This window comes from Podarcis erhardii (assembly GCF_964252035.2).
Source record: "Podarcis erhardii genome assembly, chromosome: 13".
Lineage (NCBI taxonomy): Eukaryota > Metazoa > Chordata > Lepidosauria > Squamata > Lacertidae > Podarcis > Podarcis erhardii.
In genome coordinates this window covers 16,685,479-16,706,345 of record NC_138502.1, presented here as the reverse complement: position 1 = coordinate 16,706,345, position 20,867 = coordinate 16,685,479, and the positions used below count along the sequence as shown (strand labels likewise).

At 45.0% G+C, this 20,867-nt stretch overlaps 2 protein-coding genes across 8 annotated transcripts in view; one reads left to right on the top strand and one right to left on the bottom strand.

The window, feature by feature from the left end:
- KDELR1 (KDEL endoplasmic reticulum protein retention receptor 1) overlaps positions 1 to 20,867 on the bottom strand; it is a 134,521-nt gene that overhangs the window by 53,717 nt on the left and 59,937 nt on the right. The window lies entirely within an intron of this gene.
- The window catches only part of GRIN2D (glutamate ionotropic receptor NMDA type subunit 2D), a 60,160-nt gene that overhangs the window by 26,983 nt on the left and 12,310 nt on the right, over positions 1 to 20,867 (top strand). For all 4 annotated transcript variants that reach the window (XM_081837343.1, XM_081837342.1, XM_081837340.1 and 1 more), the window contains 10 exons: positions 1,247 to 1,668; positions 2,275 to 2,867; positions 4,491 to 4,605; positions 6,021 to 6,217; positions 6,703 to 6,856; positions 7,306 to 7,459; positions 8,448 to 8,573; positions 8,712 to 8,941; positions 14,323 to 14,483; positions 18,476 to 18,663. In XM_081837343.1, the coding sequence (XP_081693469.1) occupies positions 1,270 to 1,668; positions 2,275 to 2,867; positions 4,491 to 4,605; positions 6,021 to 6,217; positions 6,703 to 6,856; positions 7,306 to 7,459; positions 8,448 to 8,573; positions 8,712 to 8,941; positions 14,323 to 14,483; positions 18,476 to 18,663 (2,317 nt within the window). In that variant the 5' untranslated portion in view covers positions 1,247 to 1,269. The remainder of the gene's footprint in view (positions 1 to 1,246; positions 1,669 to 2,274; positions 2,868 to 4,490; positions 4,606 to 6,020; positions 6,218 to 6,702; positions 6,857 to 7,305; positions 7,460 to 8,447; positions 8,574 to 8,711; positions 8,942 to 14,322; positions 14,484 to 18,475; positions 18,664 to 20,867) is intronic.

The following is a 20,867-nucleotide window of genomic DNA, read 5'->3' as shown; positions in this document are numbered from 1 at the left end:
TTAATGGATGAAAAGATTAAAGACATTGTTTTTCTGAGATAATGTGCATCCTATGAATCTCTGTCCAAATGCTTGAATAACAAAGATGTATGACTTTGCCAAGTCGTTCCTGTTTTCCATGACCCTCACCAGAGCCTCAACTCTTCCTCTTCAAGACCCCAATATTTCTCTTCCAGGGGTTAAAATGTTGCCCTCCAATGACCTGTGGGTCCCTCCCAACTCACAGCACTGTCAAAACTCAGTAAATGTAATAATGGAAGGAAAGGGTATTGCTGGTATGTTTATCTTGTCACAGGGGATGTATCTGGATTGGGCAGGTGTTGAATATGCTGGAGAAAAGTGAGGTATTGAAAGGCAGGAATGTGTAGAAGATGGTCTGTTATTCAAAGCCCTTGTTTAGGTTTGGAGGCCATAACAGCAAGCAGGGAAGATGTAGGTGGTGCTTATGGGAGTTGCCGTGGAAGAGGTAAGCTCCTGCTTAGGGTTGTGACTTTTTCTTGAGGTGATCTGCCTTCCCATTCAGAGGCTTCCAGGGGTTTCATACCACGGGGTGTCTTTAATCTAACCTGTAACTTTCTTGGTCAACTTCGCACAGCTAAGGAAAGAAGCATGTATTGTGGCACATACCATGATAATTCTAAGGCATACCTGTGCAAAGATGCTGTTCTGCCCTCTCCTCCAAAGATCAACTCCAATGACCTGCAGCTCCGGCAGAGCTCTGGCTGCCAAAACCTAAACCATTGGCATCCAAAAAGCAGCAGATGGGCCTTCCCACTGGTTGACAAGAGCTCTGTCGAAGCAGTGCAGTACAGAGGGTTAACAACTAGCAACCCAGACACCATATGCAACCCCCTGAGGTGAGCCATTTGCTCACCTATAGTTGCTCCACAAGCTCTGATCTTGAGGGGATGAGAATGTGGGAAATATGCAGGCAGGAGAGAGAATGGTTTCCTTCTACAAATCCAATGGCTTCTCGCTTTCCTTCTTCTCCTAACCCTGAGCTAATTCATGTAGCAAGGTGCATGGCGTGGCAGGAAGAAGCAGTGTGAGTGTATTTGTGCACAGGTGAGCATGTTTACACACAAGTGAGCAACAGCTTAGTTTGTTTTCAGGCCAACTGGGGAGGGAGACTTGATTCTATGCTACTCCCTCTGCCCTGCCACCAAAGTGGCTCATCACCTGATTCACTTTTTAAGCCTCCCTTTCTCTTTGCCTGTTCTTTCCTTCCTCTCCCAACCACTTCCAGGGGGAACGTAGAGGCCCTGCGAGATGAGCCTGCCCCCGGGCACCCCCGCTGCTAGGATGCTCTTTGTTATGGCTCTGGCCTGTGCCAGCCCTTTCCTGGACCTGCGGCGGCGGACCATCAACATCCCCATCATTTTCAGTGGCTCCACCTACACGCAAGAGAGTGCCCGGTTCTCGCCCGAGGACTTCCGCAACTTCTCAATGGAGATCAACCCCATCCCTGTGGTTCTGAATGACACCAACCCGCGCAGCCTCATTGTGCGGCTCTGTGACGTTCTCTCCTCCCTGCACATCCATGGTGTGGTTTTTGAGGATGATACACGTACAGAGGCTGTGGCCCAGATCCTGGACTTCATCTCAGCACAGACCTCTGTTCCCATCATTGGCATCAACGGAGGATCAGCCATTGTTCTTACACCCAAGGTAAAGTGATTTATTCTGTCTATGTTCACTCTCATATGCTGTGTTTTTCTCTGCCCAGATTATGTATAACTATTTTAAATTCTGCATTTCATAAAATTATACAACCTGAATCTATTACAAACATTTACTCACTGATGCTAATCTGCTTAATTTGCATACAGATAGTGCAGAACTTGCCTTTATCTTAGTGCAGAATTTTGGATACTTTGATCAAGATTTTTTTTTCATTAAGTGCAAGGCAGGCACTTAATTGAGGGGCTTTGGTGTAGGGACACTGGGAGGGCTGAAGATAACAATAGATATGTCACACAAGCTCATACTATGACCCCTTTTTCAAGGTTAGATGGGCATCAGCAGTTCAGAGAGGAGGACAATTTCAGCATAATGCTTTTCTGCATGCAAGCACTTTTGGAATTATTTGTATGGTGTACAGAGGTGGAAAATGTTTTGCTGGAACTAAAAGCCAACCTTTATTCCCCAACTAAAACTATTCTGAAAGCTCTCCCATGACAGGAGAGAGGTAGAAATCAGAGAGTAGACCTATAATGGGATGGCAAATAGGTAGCACTTATCACCCTTGTGTCTTTTGCTCCCTCCTAAATCCAGGAGAAAGGATCAACCTTTCTACAATTAGGTTCTTCGACCAAACAGCAATTGCAAGTGATGTTTGAGGTCCTGGAACAGTACGATTGGACGGCATTTGCTGTCATCACGACACTGTTTCCCGGCTATGAAGACTTTGTAGATTACATTGAGGTCCTGACTGACAGCAGTTTCATTGGTTGGGAGCGCCGCAGCACTGTGACCCTTAATCTCACTGATGACCCAGACGGGGCCCGCCTCAAACGCCAGCTCCGGGAAATAAATGCCCGCATCTGCCTTCTCTACTGCTCCCGTGAAGAAGCAGAAAGCATCTTCCGTGCAGCCCGTGAAGTGAAGCTCACAGGCCCCGGGTATATCTGGTTCATGGCAGGTGCCAACTTTGGTAGAACTGAGTACATGCCGGACGAACTGCCCGAGGGTCTCTTCATGGTGCTTTCAGCAGGATGGAAAGATGATCTCTACCACAGGGTTCAAAATGGTGTAGCCATCATTGCCAAGGGGGCAGAGGCCCTATTCCAAGTCTACGGCTCAGTTCCAAAATTCAACAATGATTGCCGGGCACCCAATCTCACCCAGATCAACGAGAACCTGCATCGGTCAGCAGGGAAAGAGGCTGGGGGGATTTTGCCTGGAAGGGGGGTGGAATCAAGAGCAAAAGAAAGTGCTGTTGTCCACAAGGGATGTATAGCAGATCTGATTTATCGCCATACCCTCCTCCCCTCCCATTCCTTTCTTCATTTGCAAATCTGTTCCTCAAAGCATGCTTCCTACATTCCTCACTTGTTCCTCTTCACATCCATTTCAGCCATTTTGACTTTCGCCTTGCTTCCTTATCTCCATTTCTCATGAGTCCTTATGCGCCACTGGGCGCAGGAGTGGAATGCCAGGCTGAGCATGAGGAAGAGAGGGAACAGGGGGTGACTTGGCAGGGGGCTGAGACCGGGGCAGGCGGGATGAAAAAGGCAGGAGGAGGCAGGTACTTCTCCCTGGATATGGCTGCTCCAGATGAGGAAGCTGGACTCCTATGTCCCTTCCTGGGAAAAGGAGCACAACGATTGAATCTGGGAAGAGTGTTAGCCAACCCACTAGTGGTAGAGAAACCTGAGTCAGATGGGGAGGGCATAACCTGGTCACTGAAGACCCAGCAGCACTGCTGTCACTGGGAAAAGGGAAATCCTCCCCTATGCAGTGAGCATCTGCACAGCCAACAGTTCTGCAAGGACACCTCTTCCTTTCTCTCAAGTAAGAGCCTCTGTCTTCATCTGAGCAGGAGCCAGGGATTCATGAATCCCTATATATCCACTCACCCTATGCACCAACATCCAGCCAGTGCTGGATTTACACAAAAGCTATATATCTATTTCTTTACATTTATATACCACCTTTATATTCCAAGGATTGGCCCAAGGTCACCAGTGAACTTCATGGCTGAGTGGGGATTTGAACCTTCGTCTCCTGGGTCACAGTTCAGCACTCTAACCGTTACACCACACTGGTTAATCTACAGTTAAGGGCCTCGCAAATACAACCCCCAATTTCAATGACTCTGCCTTTAAAAACCCCCATAAATGGTTTAAATTTTATGTCCCATGCACAACACACACAACACATGTTGTTTGGCTCCTCCATTTAGAAAGGGCTAAACAGTGTGTGTGTGTGACCACTCTTGCTAAGTCAGAAATCAGAAGGTGTTTTCATTTAAATAAATTACATATGCAAATAGGCTTATTGCAAGATAGATGATTAGTTTTCAGTTGTAACCTTGCCTATGTACGGGTTATATATGCAAATATAAAAGTTTATTACTTTTATTTTCATTGTCCTTTCTGTTAGAATAATACACAGTATTATGGGGCCTTTTAAACTTGACATAGCATAGGCTTCCAGCATGTTTTTAATCTGGCCTGCATCCAGCTCTTTCGCTAGCTCTGCTTCCCACTAATTGCATACCATCCCTTCCTACCACCTCCCCATATATCCAGTTACACCCCACACCTCATCCATATTTACCTACCTTCACACACCATCCACCCAAAAGGGCTTTTCCCTTCTCGATTTCCAAGTCCTGATCCACAGCTGCATCTGAAATACTAGACCAGTGCCCTGTGAGTCAGGCTTGAGGGGGATGGCAAAATGAGGGGGAGTGAAGCTGCGATGGCAGCATATGGAAAGTGGGCTCTAGATTGACACTGAAGAGCTTCCATCATGCCTCTTCGCAGGTACTTCATGAATGTTACCTGGGGTGAGAAGGATTTCTCCTTTAATGAGGATGGGTACCTCATCAATCCATCCTTGGCTGTGATCTCCCTCAGCAAAAACCGAACCTGGGAGGTGGTGAGTTTGAGGGAGGTTTGGGGGGAAGGTGGTTGGGTTGGGGAGGAAGGTTGATGAGTCAAGGGGAGGGGGTGAAAAAAAGTTTGGACAGGTTGTAATCCGGAGTCCATGTGAGTTGGTGGAATTGTGGCAAGGTTGATGTTTGGGAAGGTGGACTGTTATCATGGGGTAATTATGGGGCAAGTGTGAATTCGGGAGATGGAGTGTGTTTGCAGAACTGTCCAAGGGCTATAAACAGAAAGAGCTGAGAGGGCGCTGAGTCTCAAGCCCCTGCTATAAGGCACAGCCGTTCACATGCCAGCACCCCACAGAAAGCCTCTCACAGTCCTGATGGCACCATGAAACAATCAGAGATCGCAAGTGCCCAACAAAAAAGCAGCCAGAGGAGCAAAGTAATGTAAATTTCTTACACATCAAGCCAAACCCTACAGGGAAAGGCAACCAGTCTGGCAGGGGTGGTGGATTCATTCCTGAATCTCATTTTGGCAATTGCTGAGCCCTTAGCTGTGAGCAAAGCCCATCCACCGAGTCCTCACACAAGGTATCTGTTTGGCTAATTTTGTTTAATTAAAAGTATTTATAAGTTGCATATTTTACACATGTCCTCCCAAAGTAAGATCATCAAAAGAAACGATACAGAAACAATAGCTATGTGGGCACATGATGCTACTAAAGAAAGCTGCTCTGGTTAAGTCATTCAAAGCCTTAGTTGAGGGTCGTAGTCAAGGAAAAGGTCTAGAGGGCTTCCTTAAATGCCTGAACAAGGTGTAAGTCATTTGGAAAGTGAGTTCCACAGCTGTGGGCCACCACCAAAAAAGCCCTGTCTTGTGCTCGCCAGCTTCACCGTTTTTGCCAGTGAAGCAACACCTCCCTAGCCTATCAAAATAAATCCTAGTTTTTAACTAGTTTGTTTTTACCACTCTGTATTTTATCACTGATGTTTTTTAAATGTTGTAAGCCACCTTGTATTCCAACTTGGGAGAAAGATGGGATATAAATATCAAATAAACAAAATACAGGCAAGATCATCTGAGATATGGTATTGGCTACCCAATATCCTGACTCCATGCTGGTCATGGATGTCCTCAATGGATGTAGGAAGCCGAGGAATAATGTGAATGGAGGATGTGATTTTTAAGACAAGAGTTTGTATTTCTTTCATGTAGTAAGCCACCTTAAGCATGGTTTGAAGTGGCATACAAATTAAATTATGTATGTATGTTTGCATGTACAGTATGTCTGATGTGAAGATTCAGAAGTTGGTGCAATCCTGGAGATGTTAGTTGTGGGAGGGGGCTTTCAAAACTGAGTTTCTTGAATATGGCATCAATTTGGGACCAACACTGGTGGGCTGGCAAGAGTCTGGAGAAAGGTTTGGGGTGTATCTAACCTCTTCTCTATGCCCCGGGAGGCAGGTGGGAAGGTGGGAGCGCAGAATCCTGAGCATGTCACGCTACAGAAAATTCCTGCAACCTGTGGATGACAACAAGCACCTCATGGTGGCAACACTGGAGGAAAGGCCCTTTGTTATTGTCGACAACATTGATCCAGCCACAAAGACCTGCATTCGTGATTCAGTTCCCTGCCGCCACCCACTCAACCATACCAACAGGTATTCCGTGAGACACTGGCCAAGTTTACCACAGTTGAGTTCAGTGTTATCAATTTTTACATTTAAATCTTTCTCTTCCTCAGGAAAGTTCAGAGTGGCTTGTGTAGGCCTCCCAGTGGACACCCATCCAAGCACCTATCAATCCCATTCTTGCTTATTTATTACTTAACCCATTAATATTGCCCCATTCCTCCAAGGATCTCAAAGTGGCACACATGGTTTTCCTTCTTTCTTTTTCTTTCTTTCTTTCTTTCTTTCTTTCTTTCTTTCTTTCTTTCTTTCACAGCTTTGCTGTGAGGGTAGGTTAGTGAATGGCCTAAAATCAGCCAGTGAGTTTCATGGCTGACAGGGGATTTGAACCCTGTCAGCCACCGCAGACCTAGTGCACTATAATCACTACATCATGCTGGCTCTGTGTTTACCTTCCACAGTGCTCCTAAACCACTTGCTGAATTCCTTTCCCCCCCTCCTTGTGCTGTTCACAGCCATCAAATGGTAAAGAGCTGCTGCAAAGGATTTTGTATCGACATCCTGAAGCGTCTGGCTAAGACTCTGGGTTTCACCTACGATCTCTATCTTGTCACCAATGGCAAGCATGGCAAGATAGTCAACGGCATGTGGAACGGCATGATTGGAGAGGTAACTCCATCCCCTCCCCAAGGAACTGGGTGGTCTGGACTCATGCACAAATTATTAGAACTCTCTGCATTTTGTTCCTCTTAAAAGAACTCAGGAATTCTGGTTTCCCACCCACACATGTGTGACTCTCAACTCCACTTGAGAGGACCCACAAGTCCTGCTCCAGGCTGTTTGGATTGTATCCTTCAAGTAAAGGACTATTGAATAGTGCACTGACATAAATAGTAGGGTTAATCTGCTTCAAAGGTTATGGGAGGGTTGCTCTAGGCAATATGGCTCTGCCCATTCCTGGATCTGATAGGCAAACAGAATTTTACATCCTGTCTCCAGGGCTCAGGGTGGGTTACACTGTTTACTCAGAAATGTTGGACCCTCCCCTTCCTTTCCAGAAAACCCAGGATTGCTGGCTACTTGTACTTTATCCATCTCTCTCTGTGTGTGTCTCTCAGGTGTATTACAAGCGAGCTGACATGGCAATTGGATCCCTGACCATCAATGCGGAGAGAGCTGAAGTCATAGATTTTTCTGTGCCCTTTGTCGAGACAGGAATCAGTGTGATGGTGTCTCGTAGCAATGGAACTGTTTCACCTTCTGCCTTCCTAGGTGAATACCCAGCCCTGGGATGGGTCAAAGTAAAAAGCAGGGGGGAGCGTTGGCATGAGATGTGGAAGGAGTCTTCCAGGTAGTCTGGTTTCAAAGTAGGGTTCGTTATAGTAGAGAAGTCAGAAGTCCTAATCTTCCCCCATCCTGTCATCTATTGGATCTAATGTAGTTGTGCACCCAATCTTGGGGAAACAGTCCCACTAAGGACCTGCTTTATTGCCGAGGTAGAGTTTTGAATTTTTTATTGTTAATTTTATTTTAGCATTTTTAACCCACCACGTATGCTGGAAAGGTGGGGTATAGATAAAATAGGAAAATGTTTAAAACAATTGTTAAAATGGACATACAAAATGTCCTTGGGCTGAAGGAAAATGGCCTGAGAAAAGCCATAAGCAGAGAAAGAGAGAGAGAAAAGAAAACTTGCCCATTTGTGGGTATCAAGTGGGCAGCTGCCAATATGTATCAATGGGAGTTACATAACTGCAGTTAACACAGTACTTAGATCACAGTGGAAGTACCAGCAGACAGGTTTTTCCAAATCCTGGGAAAAGACAATTTCACCCAAATAGACTCACATTAACAAATGTGCATTTTTCAAGGAAGACATTTTGATCTTTCAGATCAAAATAATAGCTTTATTTTTTTGCCATGGAGGGACTTGTGTAGCACCCTCCCAAAGCCACTATTCCCTCAAGGATGGTGATAATGGTAGATCCATTTTTTTTTCCTGCTTTGGGGTTCATCTGCATCATACTCTTATATCAATTCTGACAGACTATCTCAGAGTCTACACATGACCACAACTCGCACAGCTCCTCAGGAAAAGCCAATTTGAAGAGGCGGCCTTAAATTATACCATTTTTAAAAGTGTTACTCGTGATTTAGGGTGCCTCATTTATGCCAAAGGTTCAGAACCCCTGCTTTCACCCACTAGAGCCTAGCTGTCTCGGGCATACCACCATTGTGGTCCATGTTTCTCTTCCTGCAGAGCCCTACAGCCCTGCTGTCTGGGTGATGATGTTTGTCATGTGCCTGACTGTCGTTGCGGTGACCGTCTTCATCTTTGAATATTTCAGCCCAGTAGGCTATAATCGCAGCCTCAGCGCCAGTAAACGTGAGTGCACCAAGGATAAGGGAGGGGCATGTGTCTGAAACTGGGGTACCTATGGAGATAAGGAAGGGCGGCAAGCATGTGCAGCCTGTTGCGCTCCAAACTCTGATTCATATTCCCCCATCCCATCCTGCCTGGTAGGCACTGGAGGCTCCAAGTTCACCATTGGGAAATCCATCTGGCTGCTCTGGGCTTTGGTGTTCAACAACTCTGTGCCTGTGGAGAACCCCAGGGGCACCACCAGCAAGATCATGGTGCTGATCTGGGCCTTCTTCGCCGTCATCTTCCTTGCCAGCTACACCGCCAATCTGGCCGCCTTTATGATACAGGAGGAATATGTAGACACGGTGTCTGGGCTCAGCGACCAGAAGGTGAGAAGAAGGGAGGGCTCCCGGGGGGGGGGGGGGGAACAGAGGCATAGTACCCAATTTGTGGAATTCTCTCCCCAGGGAGGCTCACCTGGCACCTTCATTACATATCTTTAGGTGCCAGGTGAAAACGTTTCTTTATAACCAGGCCTTGGGCTGATTAAACATTCTATAGCCTTTTAAATGTTGGGGGAGCGTTATTGGTTGGTCTGTTTTTGTTTTATTATGTATTTTGTGTTCTCATTTTGTATTTTTATGTTGTGAACTGCCCTGTGATCTTTGGATGAAGGGTGTTATACAATTTTAATTAATGATAATAATAAGTTCCACTCCCTCCCTCCCTCCCATCATATCTCTCCCTACCAGACAAAACTCCCCATTCATTCCTTTACCACAGCTCTCATTTTATTTCCCCTTTCATTTTCTTTTCCACCACCAAAAACAACATGCCAGGTGCAATGTTTTCCTTCAGACCAGATTAAACATACCCCCATTTCCACTAATATAAAAAAATTAAGTGACCACCACTGCTTCCCCAGTGTTTGACAAATGATGAAAGGGATGCAAGGAAAACCATGAGATGTGTGTATAATCATGGCCACATGTTAAACCAAAACCAAACAACCCTAAAATCAAAAAGATGTGTACCTTTGCTACACTTTAACACAAAAGAGTAAAATTGAGTCTCTGTTATTTGCTGTACACATTTCCATCAAATCACTTTTAGTAGCCAGGGTCCTACAATGTCTGCTTGCAGTGCCTTAGATCTCAGCTGTCTTGACTTCACTTGCATAGTCTTGCAAGGGCATTCTTTTTTGACTGAGCAGCTCAGGTTTTGCAAGGTTTATTTTAAATTGCTTGGGGAGGAGCTACCTGGCTGTGACCACTGCAAACTCAGCAACTGGAAAGTTTTGCCTTCGGTGCCAATAGTGCTGTTGGGGAAATGTCAGTGAAGGTGAAACTGCCCAGAACAAAGGCAAAGCCAGAAGATCAGGCAGGCAGGCAATTGCACATCTTTGTCTCCTGCTCCAAAGTACCAGACCTGCCACTGAAAAGCCTCTGAATCTAGGGAGCTCTTAGTAAGCATCTGGCTGAGACACACATACCAAGTCTGTGCATTCGTATTACAGTTCACATTATCTAGTATGAGCTCACTGCCACTAATCTATAGCTCTTCCTCTGGAAAAAGTGCTAGCAGAGCCTTGTAGATTACCCACCTGCAGAGCAGGAGAGCTATTCATGTTGATGCACTCATGGCACACTTATCATTTTTAGAAACTAACAGAGGCAACTGAGAACAGATTCTAGCTCTTACCTTCAGCCCTAATTGCTGTTTAATTTTAAAATGTTACACTTGCTTGTGTTGATAGGCTTCTGGTGGGCAATGCTTGCTTTCAGAAAAGCTACACATACCCACAATCAGGCCAGATCTATCACACTCCCCTTAAGACAACTGCAACAGGAAATATGTCGGGATGCCTGTGCATGCATACATGCATGTGGTCAAGATTAAAGGGTGGCTGACCTAAGCAGTGGAACTCATACCCTTGGTAGCTCCACATAGCCCTCCACTGGGATACTTTGCTGGTGCCTAGCATGCATGATGTGTATTTATAAACCAGAACGTGGCCGATTATCCCCTGGCAATTAGCCCCTGACGAACAACCACAGCTGTGGGGAAGGAGGGGGCCACACAAACTGGACCAGCTGTGGCAAGGCAGCCTCACTCCAATTGAATCCCTTTCGTTAAGAACTAACGAGCTGGGATGTAATTAATGGGCGTAATTAACGTCCAACATGAAACACAATCGCAGATAAATATTAAACAGCTCAGATTAACCAACTCGCACTGAGTAGGGAGCAGTTTGAGGGAGAGGGTAAAAGAAGAAAATCCAGGCAGAGGAAAAGAATAAGTGTTTCTATAGGGGAATCATAGTAACATCTATTCAGAAGTCCCACTGAATTCAATTGGACCTTACGCCCAGGTAGGGATGGGGGAGAAATTTGATTCAATTCACCTTTAAAGATGAACTTCACATTTTCTGAAACAGTATGTGAGCTGAAACACAGCTGTCCTTCGGACTTGCCTACATTTTGCATTGCAGTTCTCCAGTAAGGTAATGTGTACAAACATGTATATACAATGGTAACATTTGCCTATAAATGCATATATTAATGAACTAACATACAAAAATGCATCATAGTAGGGGAAACTGTTTTCCAAAATGTGTATATTAGGCAAAACTGCATATAAAAATGTGTATCAAAGGAGAAATTCCCACAAAAATGGTGACAGATTTTCACTAGGTCTTTTTCCCCCCTCCTAAATCAGCTGATATAACCCTAACATGATTGGAAAAGTGAGAAACTAAGAGAAACCAAAACTGATATATTTGCCACCCATCCCTGGTCTCAGGTTAAATAGCAATGCAGCCTTAGTCTTGTGAAATTCAAGAGAGGGAGCCATGTTATCAAGTTGCAACAAACACAACCAAAAGCCTTGTGACACCTTAAAAACTAACAGATTAATTGCGGCATCAACTTCTCTGGACAAAAACCCACTTAACACGGCGACCCCCTCTGGACTTTGCCATTAGAGAAGGCACTGCATTTAGCCATCAAAAGTGGAAAGCCTCATTCTGTGCATCTGACAAAGCAGGCTTGAGTCTATGAAAGCTTCCTGTACAATAAATGAACATGTCTTCAAAATGCTACAAGACTCTTGTTTTGTTTCTAGCTGTAGAAACGTTTTCCCCTCCCCTCTCCATCCTGATGGTTTCCCCAGTATTCTCTTCTACCTCTATTTGCCTCTTTTCCATTAATTCTTTCCCCCCATTGCTTTGTCATACACATTCCTCTGTCAAATTCCAGATAATCTCTACCAATCTCCCATCTTCTTTTCTCACTTTCCCCAGACGCTTTTGTCTGCCTAATGGCTTCTAAGCTTTAGACACCTAGAAGCCTCTTTCCATTATCCCCATTTGCAAGAAAACCATCGCTCCCCCTTTCTTCCTCCCCGCACCCATTGCTGGCACTCTGTATTTTGTCCCCAACCTGGGATGCATTTGATTTTTGCTGTTTCTTTGCTTCCCATTTCCATGTCGAAAGGCCCAGTTGCCCCAGGAATATCAAGAAGGGACTGAATTTGCTCAGAGAGCTCTTGTGTGAAGCCAATTTTGTGATGCTCAAAACAGACCAAAGATGTTTTTCTCCATCTACAGCCTTCTTGAAGCAGACTCTTGTAATAGAACAAGCAGGCTGCCTCTGCCCTTCATACTTCTAAATGTGTCCCCGCCTATTTCAGTATCACTGATCTCTCGGTGCACCTCTCTGTCAACAATCCTGTCTGCCAACTGCTGAATCCATCTGTACCCAGAATTACCTGTTCATTGTGTCTTCTATTTATGAGTCCATTCCTGGCCTCTTTCCACCCCACCCTGCTTGCCTCTTTCCATTTTTCTCATCTGACTCCTTTCTGACTTTGGTTGCGGTAGTGTCACAAGCATCTCTTCACTATGGGCCGCAATGTAGTATCAGAAGAGCTACACTATTCCCTTTTTTCCATCACATCCTATGCACTTCTGAGCCCCCTCCCCACCAAAAATAAAAAATAAAAAAATTACCAGGAATTTTACTTGGTATAGGGAGCAGAGGCTATGTTTAATCTGCTGCTCAACTCATGCAGAGTACTGCATATCCACTGCAGTCGCCCGCATCCCCTGTATTTCTCCCCTTATATTACCATAACAGGCAAACAGGAAGCAATGTGATTGTTGCTAAAATGCTGTTTGTAATAGCATATTAAAATGGAAAACATAGGGCTCGTCCATGCTTTTACTGATCATGAAGAAAGGCTCTCTGCAGCTTGACAATAAACAAACAAGCACATTAGTTGAAGAGGGTGTGTGTAAGCATAGGAAATGTGCAAAGATGGGTCAAAAAAGGACAAAAAACAAAATCAACGCTGCCTGGGTACTGGTACAAACACACCCTCAAGGTGTTTCATCTTGCATGGCCTTCGAGTTCCACATCCCACTGTTCCTTTCTCACTCTGCTTCTCCCTTCGCTCTATGTCTTATTTCCCAAACTGCCTGTCTCACCCGCCTGTCCTTAGATAAATCTCTAAAAAGTTTGTTTTCTTTTCCTTGGCTTGGGCACTGATCTCTTGGCTGGATTCTAGAGGACAAACTCAATAATCATACATGTTGTTTCTTGCTCATATCTATTTAGTCTTCTCGTCCATCTCCAAATACTACTGCCTGTCTGCTTTCCTATCGTGTCACGGAACTGTTTGAGAAGGAGGAGGCTACAAGACCCTTAGTCTAACCCCTGCCACCAGCTGGGACAGACCACCCGCCCACCCACCCACCCACATCTTCCAATATCAGTGTCCATCTGACATTACAGGGGTGGAATTCCCTTCAAACTCTAAACATCATGAATGATTACACCCTTTGGAGTTGAAACTGACCCCCAAAGCCATTATTAAATGAAAAGCAGGTTCAGGAGAGGAGAAAATAAGAGTGGCAGGACGATGGACAGGAGGAAAGGGTGTACATAATCCCCTCTCTATCTGCCATTTTTCTGCTTCAAGTCACGCACGAAAACACAAATTTTTCGTCTGTGGGAATCCAAAAGCATGTTGGAAACACAGAATCATAGAGCTGGATCAGCCCCTGCTGATACGGTGTTTCCTCTAGCGGCTTCTAAATCCCCGTCTCCCAAGCTGCTCTTCCAAAAAAAAATGTGTGACATGAAGGTCAACCCTGAGCATGAGCAAAACTTGTTCACTCAGGTTGTGGCAGTTCCTGATGCCCAGAGAAAAATTTAGAACTTCCAGATATCAACCCTTCCTGACTATCCTCTTCCCCAATCCAGCCTGTTTTTCTAACCTACCTCACAGGGCTATTGTGAGGCTAAAATGGGGAAGCAGAAACCATGTGCCTCACCCTTAGCTCCAAAGAGGATGGGGATAAAAATGGAAGCTCATAAATAAATCTGTTGGCTCATTTATTCATCCTCAAATAAACATGGTATTTACCTACCCATCCATCACTATATGCATCTCTCCATTTCTTATCCATACCACTCTGCTCGTCTGTCTCATCCATCACACATAACAGGGTGCTTCTCCATATCCAGAAATCATAATGCTTGGGAAGGTGAACTCTGCTCTAATTGATGCCAGCCAAATTTCCGTTTTATTTCTCAGCCAACTGAGCACAACAATACACTACTCCAAAAGTAGCACCAGCAAATTTAAGAATCTCCCTCCTGCCGTCCTTGCTCAGTTTTCACATTTGGGAGGAGAGCAGGGAAGGGGTCGGGGCAAGATCCGCAGAAGCACTCTTCACGCTCCAATTTCCCTTTACCTCCCTCTACAGTTCCAGAAACCACAGCATCACTACCCACCTTTGAGATTTGGCACTGTTCCCAACGGGAGCACCGAGAAAAACATTCGGAACAACTATGGGGAGATGCACGAATATATGGGGAAGTACAACCAGCGCAGCGTGGAGGATGCACTCCAGAACCTGCAGACAGGGTAGGTGGGGGGAAATGGAAGAAGCAGTGGTGGCAGCAGGAAGGACAACTCCAAGACCCTTAGTTCTCAGCATATATTTTCATCCTAAGCCTTTCTGCTCCCTGGGGCACATGGCCTGCAGCAGGCCCCTACAGTGGGACCACATGTGCCCTATGTTTCTCTCCACATAACCCATTTTTTACACAACAGATGTGCAAATGCTTCTCATTTATGTCACACACTCTCGTCGTCATTCCATGAGGCCACACTCCTATTGTAGAGAAGCCACCATTTGCCCACACTTGGGGTAAATATTCAGTGAAGTAAATGCAGTTTTTCCCCTCTGCAACATCCTCTCTCTCCAGCGGTAGTACATTAATTGCTGTGGCAATTGCTATGTGGAATGTGACTGTGTGAGTGACACAGGCTGCTGCTGGATGTTGCTTGTGACATGGCCAGCTTTAATGCCCATGCTGTTTTGTGATCCTTTAACAAGTTTATAATTATAATTAGTCAATTTTCATTAGGCTGTCATCTGATTAAAGAAATCTTAGCCAATTTAATAATAATATGAGTTTGGGTCAATTAATCAGTGAATTAATTAAATCTGCAGAAATGTGCATATGAGCAAAAATTACTCTCTTTTTTTTTAAGCATACTTTGTTTTTAGATGATGCACTGCAGACATTAGAAGAGGCATCCCCACTTCTCTCTCATATAGGAGTGAAGGCCTGTGCAAAAGCTGTGCTTGCCATGTGCTGTTAATGCAAGTAATTGCATTAAAAAAAATTTTTTTTAAAGAAACTGTTGCCTTGCTCATTGGGGACTCCTTTTTAGTTGAATGAATCTAACCAATTAATTAAGGCTGCAAGCCTATGCCCGCTTACCTGGAAGTAAGCTTCGCGTAAGATCTGATTATAGAAACTGCAGTCCTAAAAAAACCCAAAAAACACCTTTAAAGGCTGTGCACTCCTTCTGTGTATAACTCTGGTGAGCAAGTGCTTGTCTAGCCTTGGTAGCTGCACACACCAGCAAGAGTGCCTCCCCACTGTTCCCCACAACAACACTTCTGTGAACTTCTATGAACTCCTGCTGGCTCATTTCATAAATAAACCAAATAAGACAAGTCCACAGTGAGGCATTCAAGTGCAGGATTGAGCTGCGCCATCATGCTGTTAACTAGACTTCGATGTGGGGTTTTTGTATGTGGATTTTGGATTTGTGAGCATTTGTGACTTAAACGCTAATTTTTTGCTGCTGTAGGAGTGCATTGTAGCTCTGCCTGTTTGAGCGCCCTTTCAGGGTGGTTCCCACTGCTGTTGGAACTGCTGCCAATCCTACTAACAATTTTTTAAAAGCCAACTGGCAAGGTTATGGGTGCGTGATTCACCATTTAAACACCCACATACTCTGCTAATTAACCCAAATTAACAACCACCTCCCAATTCTACAGTCACAATCATTTATATATGGATTAGAATTCCTACTCTGTACATATATGTACTTAAGACAGGCACCTCCAACTTTGGGCCACCAAAATTTATGTGACTTCAGTTCCCTTCACTCCTGACCAATTTGTCAAGCTGGCTGCAGGTGTTGGGGTTGTACTGTAGTGATGGGCTGGATGGGGGCTAATAAACTGAGTCTGAGTCCTGGCAAGATTGAGGTTTGTAGGCTTGGGAAGTCAGTAAGTTGCCAGGCCTGGATGGGGCTGCTCTCTCCTTGAAGGAGCAGGTGCAAAGTCTGAGGATTTTCCCAGATCCAACTCTACCACTGGAGGTGTCCTCAGTGGCTAGGAAGCTTGGCTGAGAAGACAGATACAGTTGTTCCTGGATCAGGATAGCAGTTATCCATGCATTGCTAACCTCACAGTTGGATCACTGCAACGCACTGTTTGTAGAACTACCTTGGCAGTTGATCTGGAGGCTGCGGCTAATGCAGAATGCAGGGGTCGGCTTGCAAACTAGCACCAGCAGATAGCAACTTGATTTCTGGATTTGCACTGGCAAATCCCTCCCTGCATGTTGCCTGCATTGATGTGGTGACCTGTGGATGTGGGTCTCTGATGTGGAGGAGGTCTGTTCCTCCGGAGGTGCAGGCTTGGAAAGTACAGATTCCTGCCTTGGGTTCCAGAATGCCTGATTTGCTGGGCTCAGGCTGTGACTCAGGCTTGCATAGGATACCAGGGCCTGTGATCTTCCTTGTAGCTGCTGGACTGATAGTGGCCCGCCTTGTCTAAATTGGAGCTGCTCTGGCCAGGAGTTCTGGCACTGGGCCATTTCAACGGTGCTGAAGATTCTAAAAGAATGACTTTGCCACTATTGCAGAATTCAACTATTCGGTTCTTGTTGCTTTCCCCTATGCTGTCCCTGTCTGGTGCTTTGTGTGTTTACTGCTTGTTAAGTTCTTCCTTCTCTTTTTAATCAGTGGCGTGCATCTACTCTTCAGGGTTTGTTTGTTCTTGTTGTTTAAAGTTCAGAGTTTTTTTTTGTTTTTAAATACCACCATGTACATTCATGGCCACTAAAACTTTGCCAGTATGTGTGAATGGTTGAATGGGGATGGGCACAAGGGGACAGGACGGAGACACCTAATAATCCGATCCTATGTGAATTTAAAGTTATGGGCCCTGTGTAGGGTCAGTCTGTTTTTAGGACTGTGAAACAGAGGGCATTAGAAAGCAAAAGACTGAGAAGAAAGCTTGGAACCAAGATATCTAGATAGAAGTGGCTGAAGAGGTGAGCCTGTCTATAATAAAAAATAAATAAAGGGGGGAGGAAGCGAAGATAAAATAGAGTGGGACAGTGGCTGACGTGCAGTTCTAACAGTAAAGGGCACCTTTTCCTTATGGGCCTATTAAAAGTATCTCCTATGCTATATAACTATGGCTGAAAACTTTAACAGCTTTAATGGGAAGATTAATCAGGCTCATAATAAAATCCCTGCACCCCAGTTAATTGGTCAGGCTAAGCATACGGAAAGGCTCAGTCATGTTTAAAGGCACGCTGCCGGGCAATCATCTAGTTTCTAGCTCCTACCTGTGACATATTTGATGACAACGAAGAATAAACGTAAAGGTGTTCTATCTTTCTAGTTTATTACCCAAAGGTGGCCACCTTTTGGCTCTCAGGAGTTGTATACTTTCATGTAATGCTAAGAACCAATTTTTATTTAATTGATTTTTATACTGCTCTCCCTCTCACATTCAACTGAAGGCCACAGTGCTCTGTTGAATTAATTCTTAAAATATTTTAAAAAGCCTGACCCTTCCACAATATTGATGGGCCTTCAATGTGTTTATTTTTTGATGCCGTTTTGACTCTGGTGTGTTACTATAACAGGAAATATTCACATATGGGATAAGAAACAAGTGAGCCTCTCTGTCTAACAATGAATATTACTATTTGTTTAATAAGGATGTGGGTGGCACTGTGGTCTAAACCACTGAGCCTCTTGGGCTTGCCGATCGGAAGGTTGGCGGTTCGAATCTGTGTGACAGAGTGAGCTCCAGTTGCTTTGTCCCAGCTCCTGCCAACCTAGCAGTTCGAAAGCATACCAGTGCAAGTAGATAAATAGGTACTGCTGTGGCAGGAAGGTAAACAGCGTTTCCGTATGCTCTGGCTCCCATCATGGTGTCCCGTTGCACCAGAAGCGGTTTAGTCATGCTGGCCACATGACCCGGAAAGCTGTCTGTGGACAAATACCAGCTCCTTCTGTCTAAAAGCGAGATGAGCACCACAACCCCATAGTCACCTTTGACTGGACTTAACCGTCCAGGGGTCCTTTACCTTTACCTTACTATTTGTTTGTTAAATGGTAAGCTGTCTCACACTTAAAGAAAGCTGTCCCCTTCCCTCAAAAATATGCTTTCCCTTTAATTGCAATATGAATGTCTGTAGTTCTAATCAATAGGTCTGTGCAAAGGTGGACAAATAATAAATGGAGGCATTTTTAATGCGCTAAATGCTGCATCCATCTGTCCTTCTCTGCCTGCCTTTCTTATCTGACTGCAGGAAGCTGGATGCCTTCATCTACGATGCAGCCGTCCTCAACTACATGGCCCGAAAGGAAGAAGGCTGTAAACTTGTCACCATAGGGAGTGGGAAAGTCTTTGCCACCACAGGCTACGGCATTGCGCTGCAGAAAGGTTCCAAGTGGAAACGGCCCATTGACCTGGCCCTGCTCCAGTTTCTGAGTGATGGTAAGGCTTAGCTACATGCCAGGTTCTAGGGAGAGCACTGGGAAGTTGAGAGTTGCCCGGGTTTTTTGGATGAGAACAAACTTAAGTGTGAGTAACTGGGAGGTGGGGGGGAATATTTTCTCCAACATCTGTGTGAGTGGTATTGTTCTCTCTCTGTCTCTGTCTCTGTCTCTGCCCCACCTGCTCTTCCACTAGGCAATGATTGCTGGGTGTGTATGCGTAAGATACTTTGGAGCAGGGGTGTCTGAAATAAAGGATATTTATTACTTGCTGTGGACACTCCTGAATAATTTGCACTGGAAAGAAATCTATATATAATCCTACTTCCTGCTGCGGGGCAAGACCACCCCATTCTATCCATACACTATGAAAAAGCATGAAGTTGAAATATGGGGCAACTGGTGCTCCTTCTTCAGATACTCAGCCCCCACCCCACCTCCGCACCCATTTCTAGTAAGCTCAGAGCCCAGAAAAGTACCAAACTGTCAATCCCACTCCTTATGGATGGGTCATGTTCTTCATAGTGATTGGTGAACAGGACTTTCCCTCACATGTTTGCTGGGGCAGAAGGCTTAGTCAGGTAAAGGAATGCTGGTCTGCCAAGATGAAACATTCATTACCCTTTGCTATAAAATGGGTTATCTGGATTCTGAAGTTCAGTTAAAACAGATTAGTTTCCTTTAACACACTTTTACTATGTATTTGGTTGAATTTATTGTTGTGTGCTCCTTGAATTTTGAGAAGTCATGGGGCAGTGCTATATGGGATAGTTTCCTTTGAATGAAAGAGTTTTGTATGGTAAACCGCCCTGTGATCCTCAGATGAAGGAGGTATATGGTGTCATTGTAATAAAAAATGTTAGCATAATGGAAGCAAATAGGCACCCCTACAGCACAGAACAAATCCACTAATCCCATATCAGATATTCAGAGAGAGAGGGACACCCTGCATTCCCAGCTGTTTCACCTTCAGCTAACTCACAGCTCCTTATCTGTCTGTCCCATTAAAAAAATGAAAATGCTTTCTTGCTGTCTCCCTTCCTCCCACACCCCAATTCTGATGGGTGTTGCATTTACAAGCTAGAATGAGATTTGATATCATTAAGGGCAATTAAAGCCCATTTGTCAAGTCCCTGATCAACGGTTGATTTGTCAGGCAAAACCAATGTGACAGGCCCATTCATGTTAATCAAGTGAGCAAAACTCATATTACCAGCAGGAGTGTGGATTTCTCCAATTCTTTTAGTGTATGTTTATCCATGGAGATGGGGAGGGGTTTCTAACTCAAATGTAGAAGTTTGCTGAGAGGACTTATGGGCCCTGGAACTGACATGGCTCCCTCATAAACACTAATGCCCCACACCAGCCTGCACACCCTCCCCCATTCCAATGCTCCAGATAGCTGTCACAATGCACTTCCCTGACTATCTCCTAGCAGACCTGCAGACTGATCAAAGTGAACATGCAACCAGATCATGGTATTTTATTTTGGATTAATTAATCCAGGCTGAAAGGGAGTAGGAATCCCAAGAGAGGTGTGGAGCCCACTCAGTTCACGCAAGGAGGTCTGGAAGCCAGGACTCCTGAGTCTCCTGGGAGAGCAAGCAATTCCTAGTGGGCTAGACTCAGAGCAAAGGCGATGGGAGACAGACATCCTGCTTTCTATTTCTAGCTCCAGGGATAATGAACAGACACAGCTCTGGTGTGTTTGATCTGAGCAGAGGAACCTGGATTCCGTCTCTGCTGCTGCTAATGGGCTCAGTCTGAGGCTCTAATTGCTGTTAGCCAACAATCTTGCTTCTCCTAATAGGCCTGACTGACTCTGGGGATATCCTAGAGAACAGCACACGGGGCTTTCCCGTCCCACCAGGACATACAAGCAGATGTTGGGGACAGGGCTGTGTTTCAACTGGGCCACCCAGTGTCCATGACACTTACCGGTAAATCATTTTGCCTTCCCTGCATCTATTAGGCTGAATGAAAAAGCTACATGGTTTACTCTCCAGCTCTCTCTGCTGCGATTAACAACATTCAGAAGTGAAGCATTCCAGACAGAGAGGCGTTCTTTGCTTCACTTGTGAAAAATGCCCTGTGAGGATCATGATGTGTAAGAATTGTGTGTGGGAGAGAGGCCGACAGATGGTTGCTTTGTAGAGTTTGGATGCGTTACAATGAATGTCCAAAATGTGGTGAATGTCAACTATT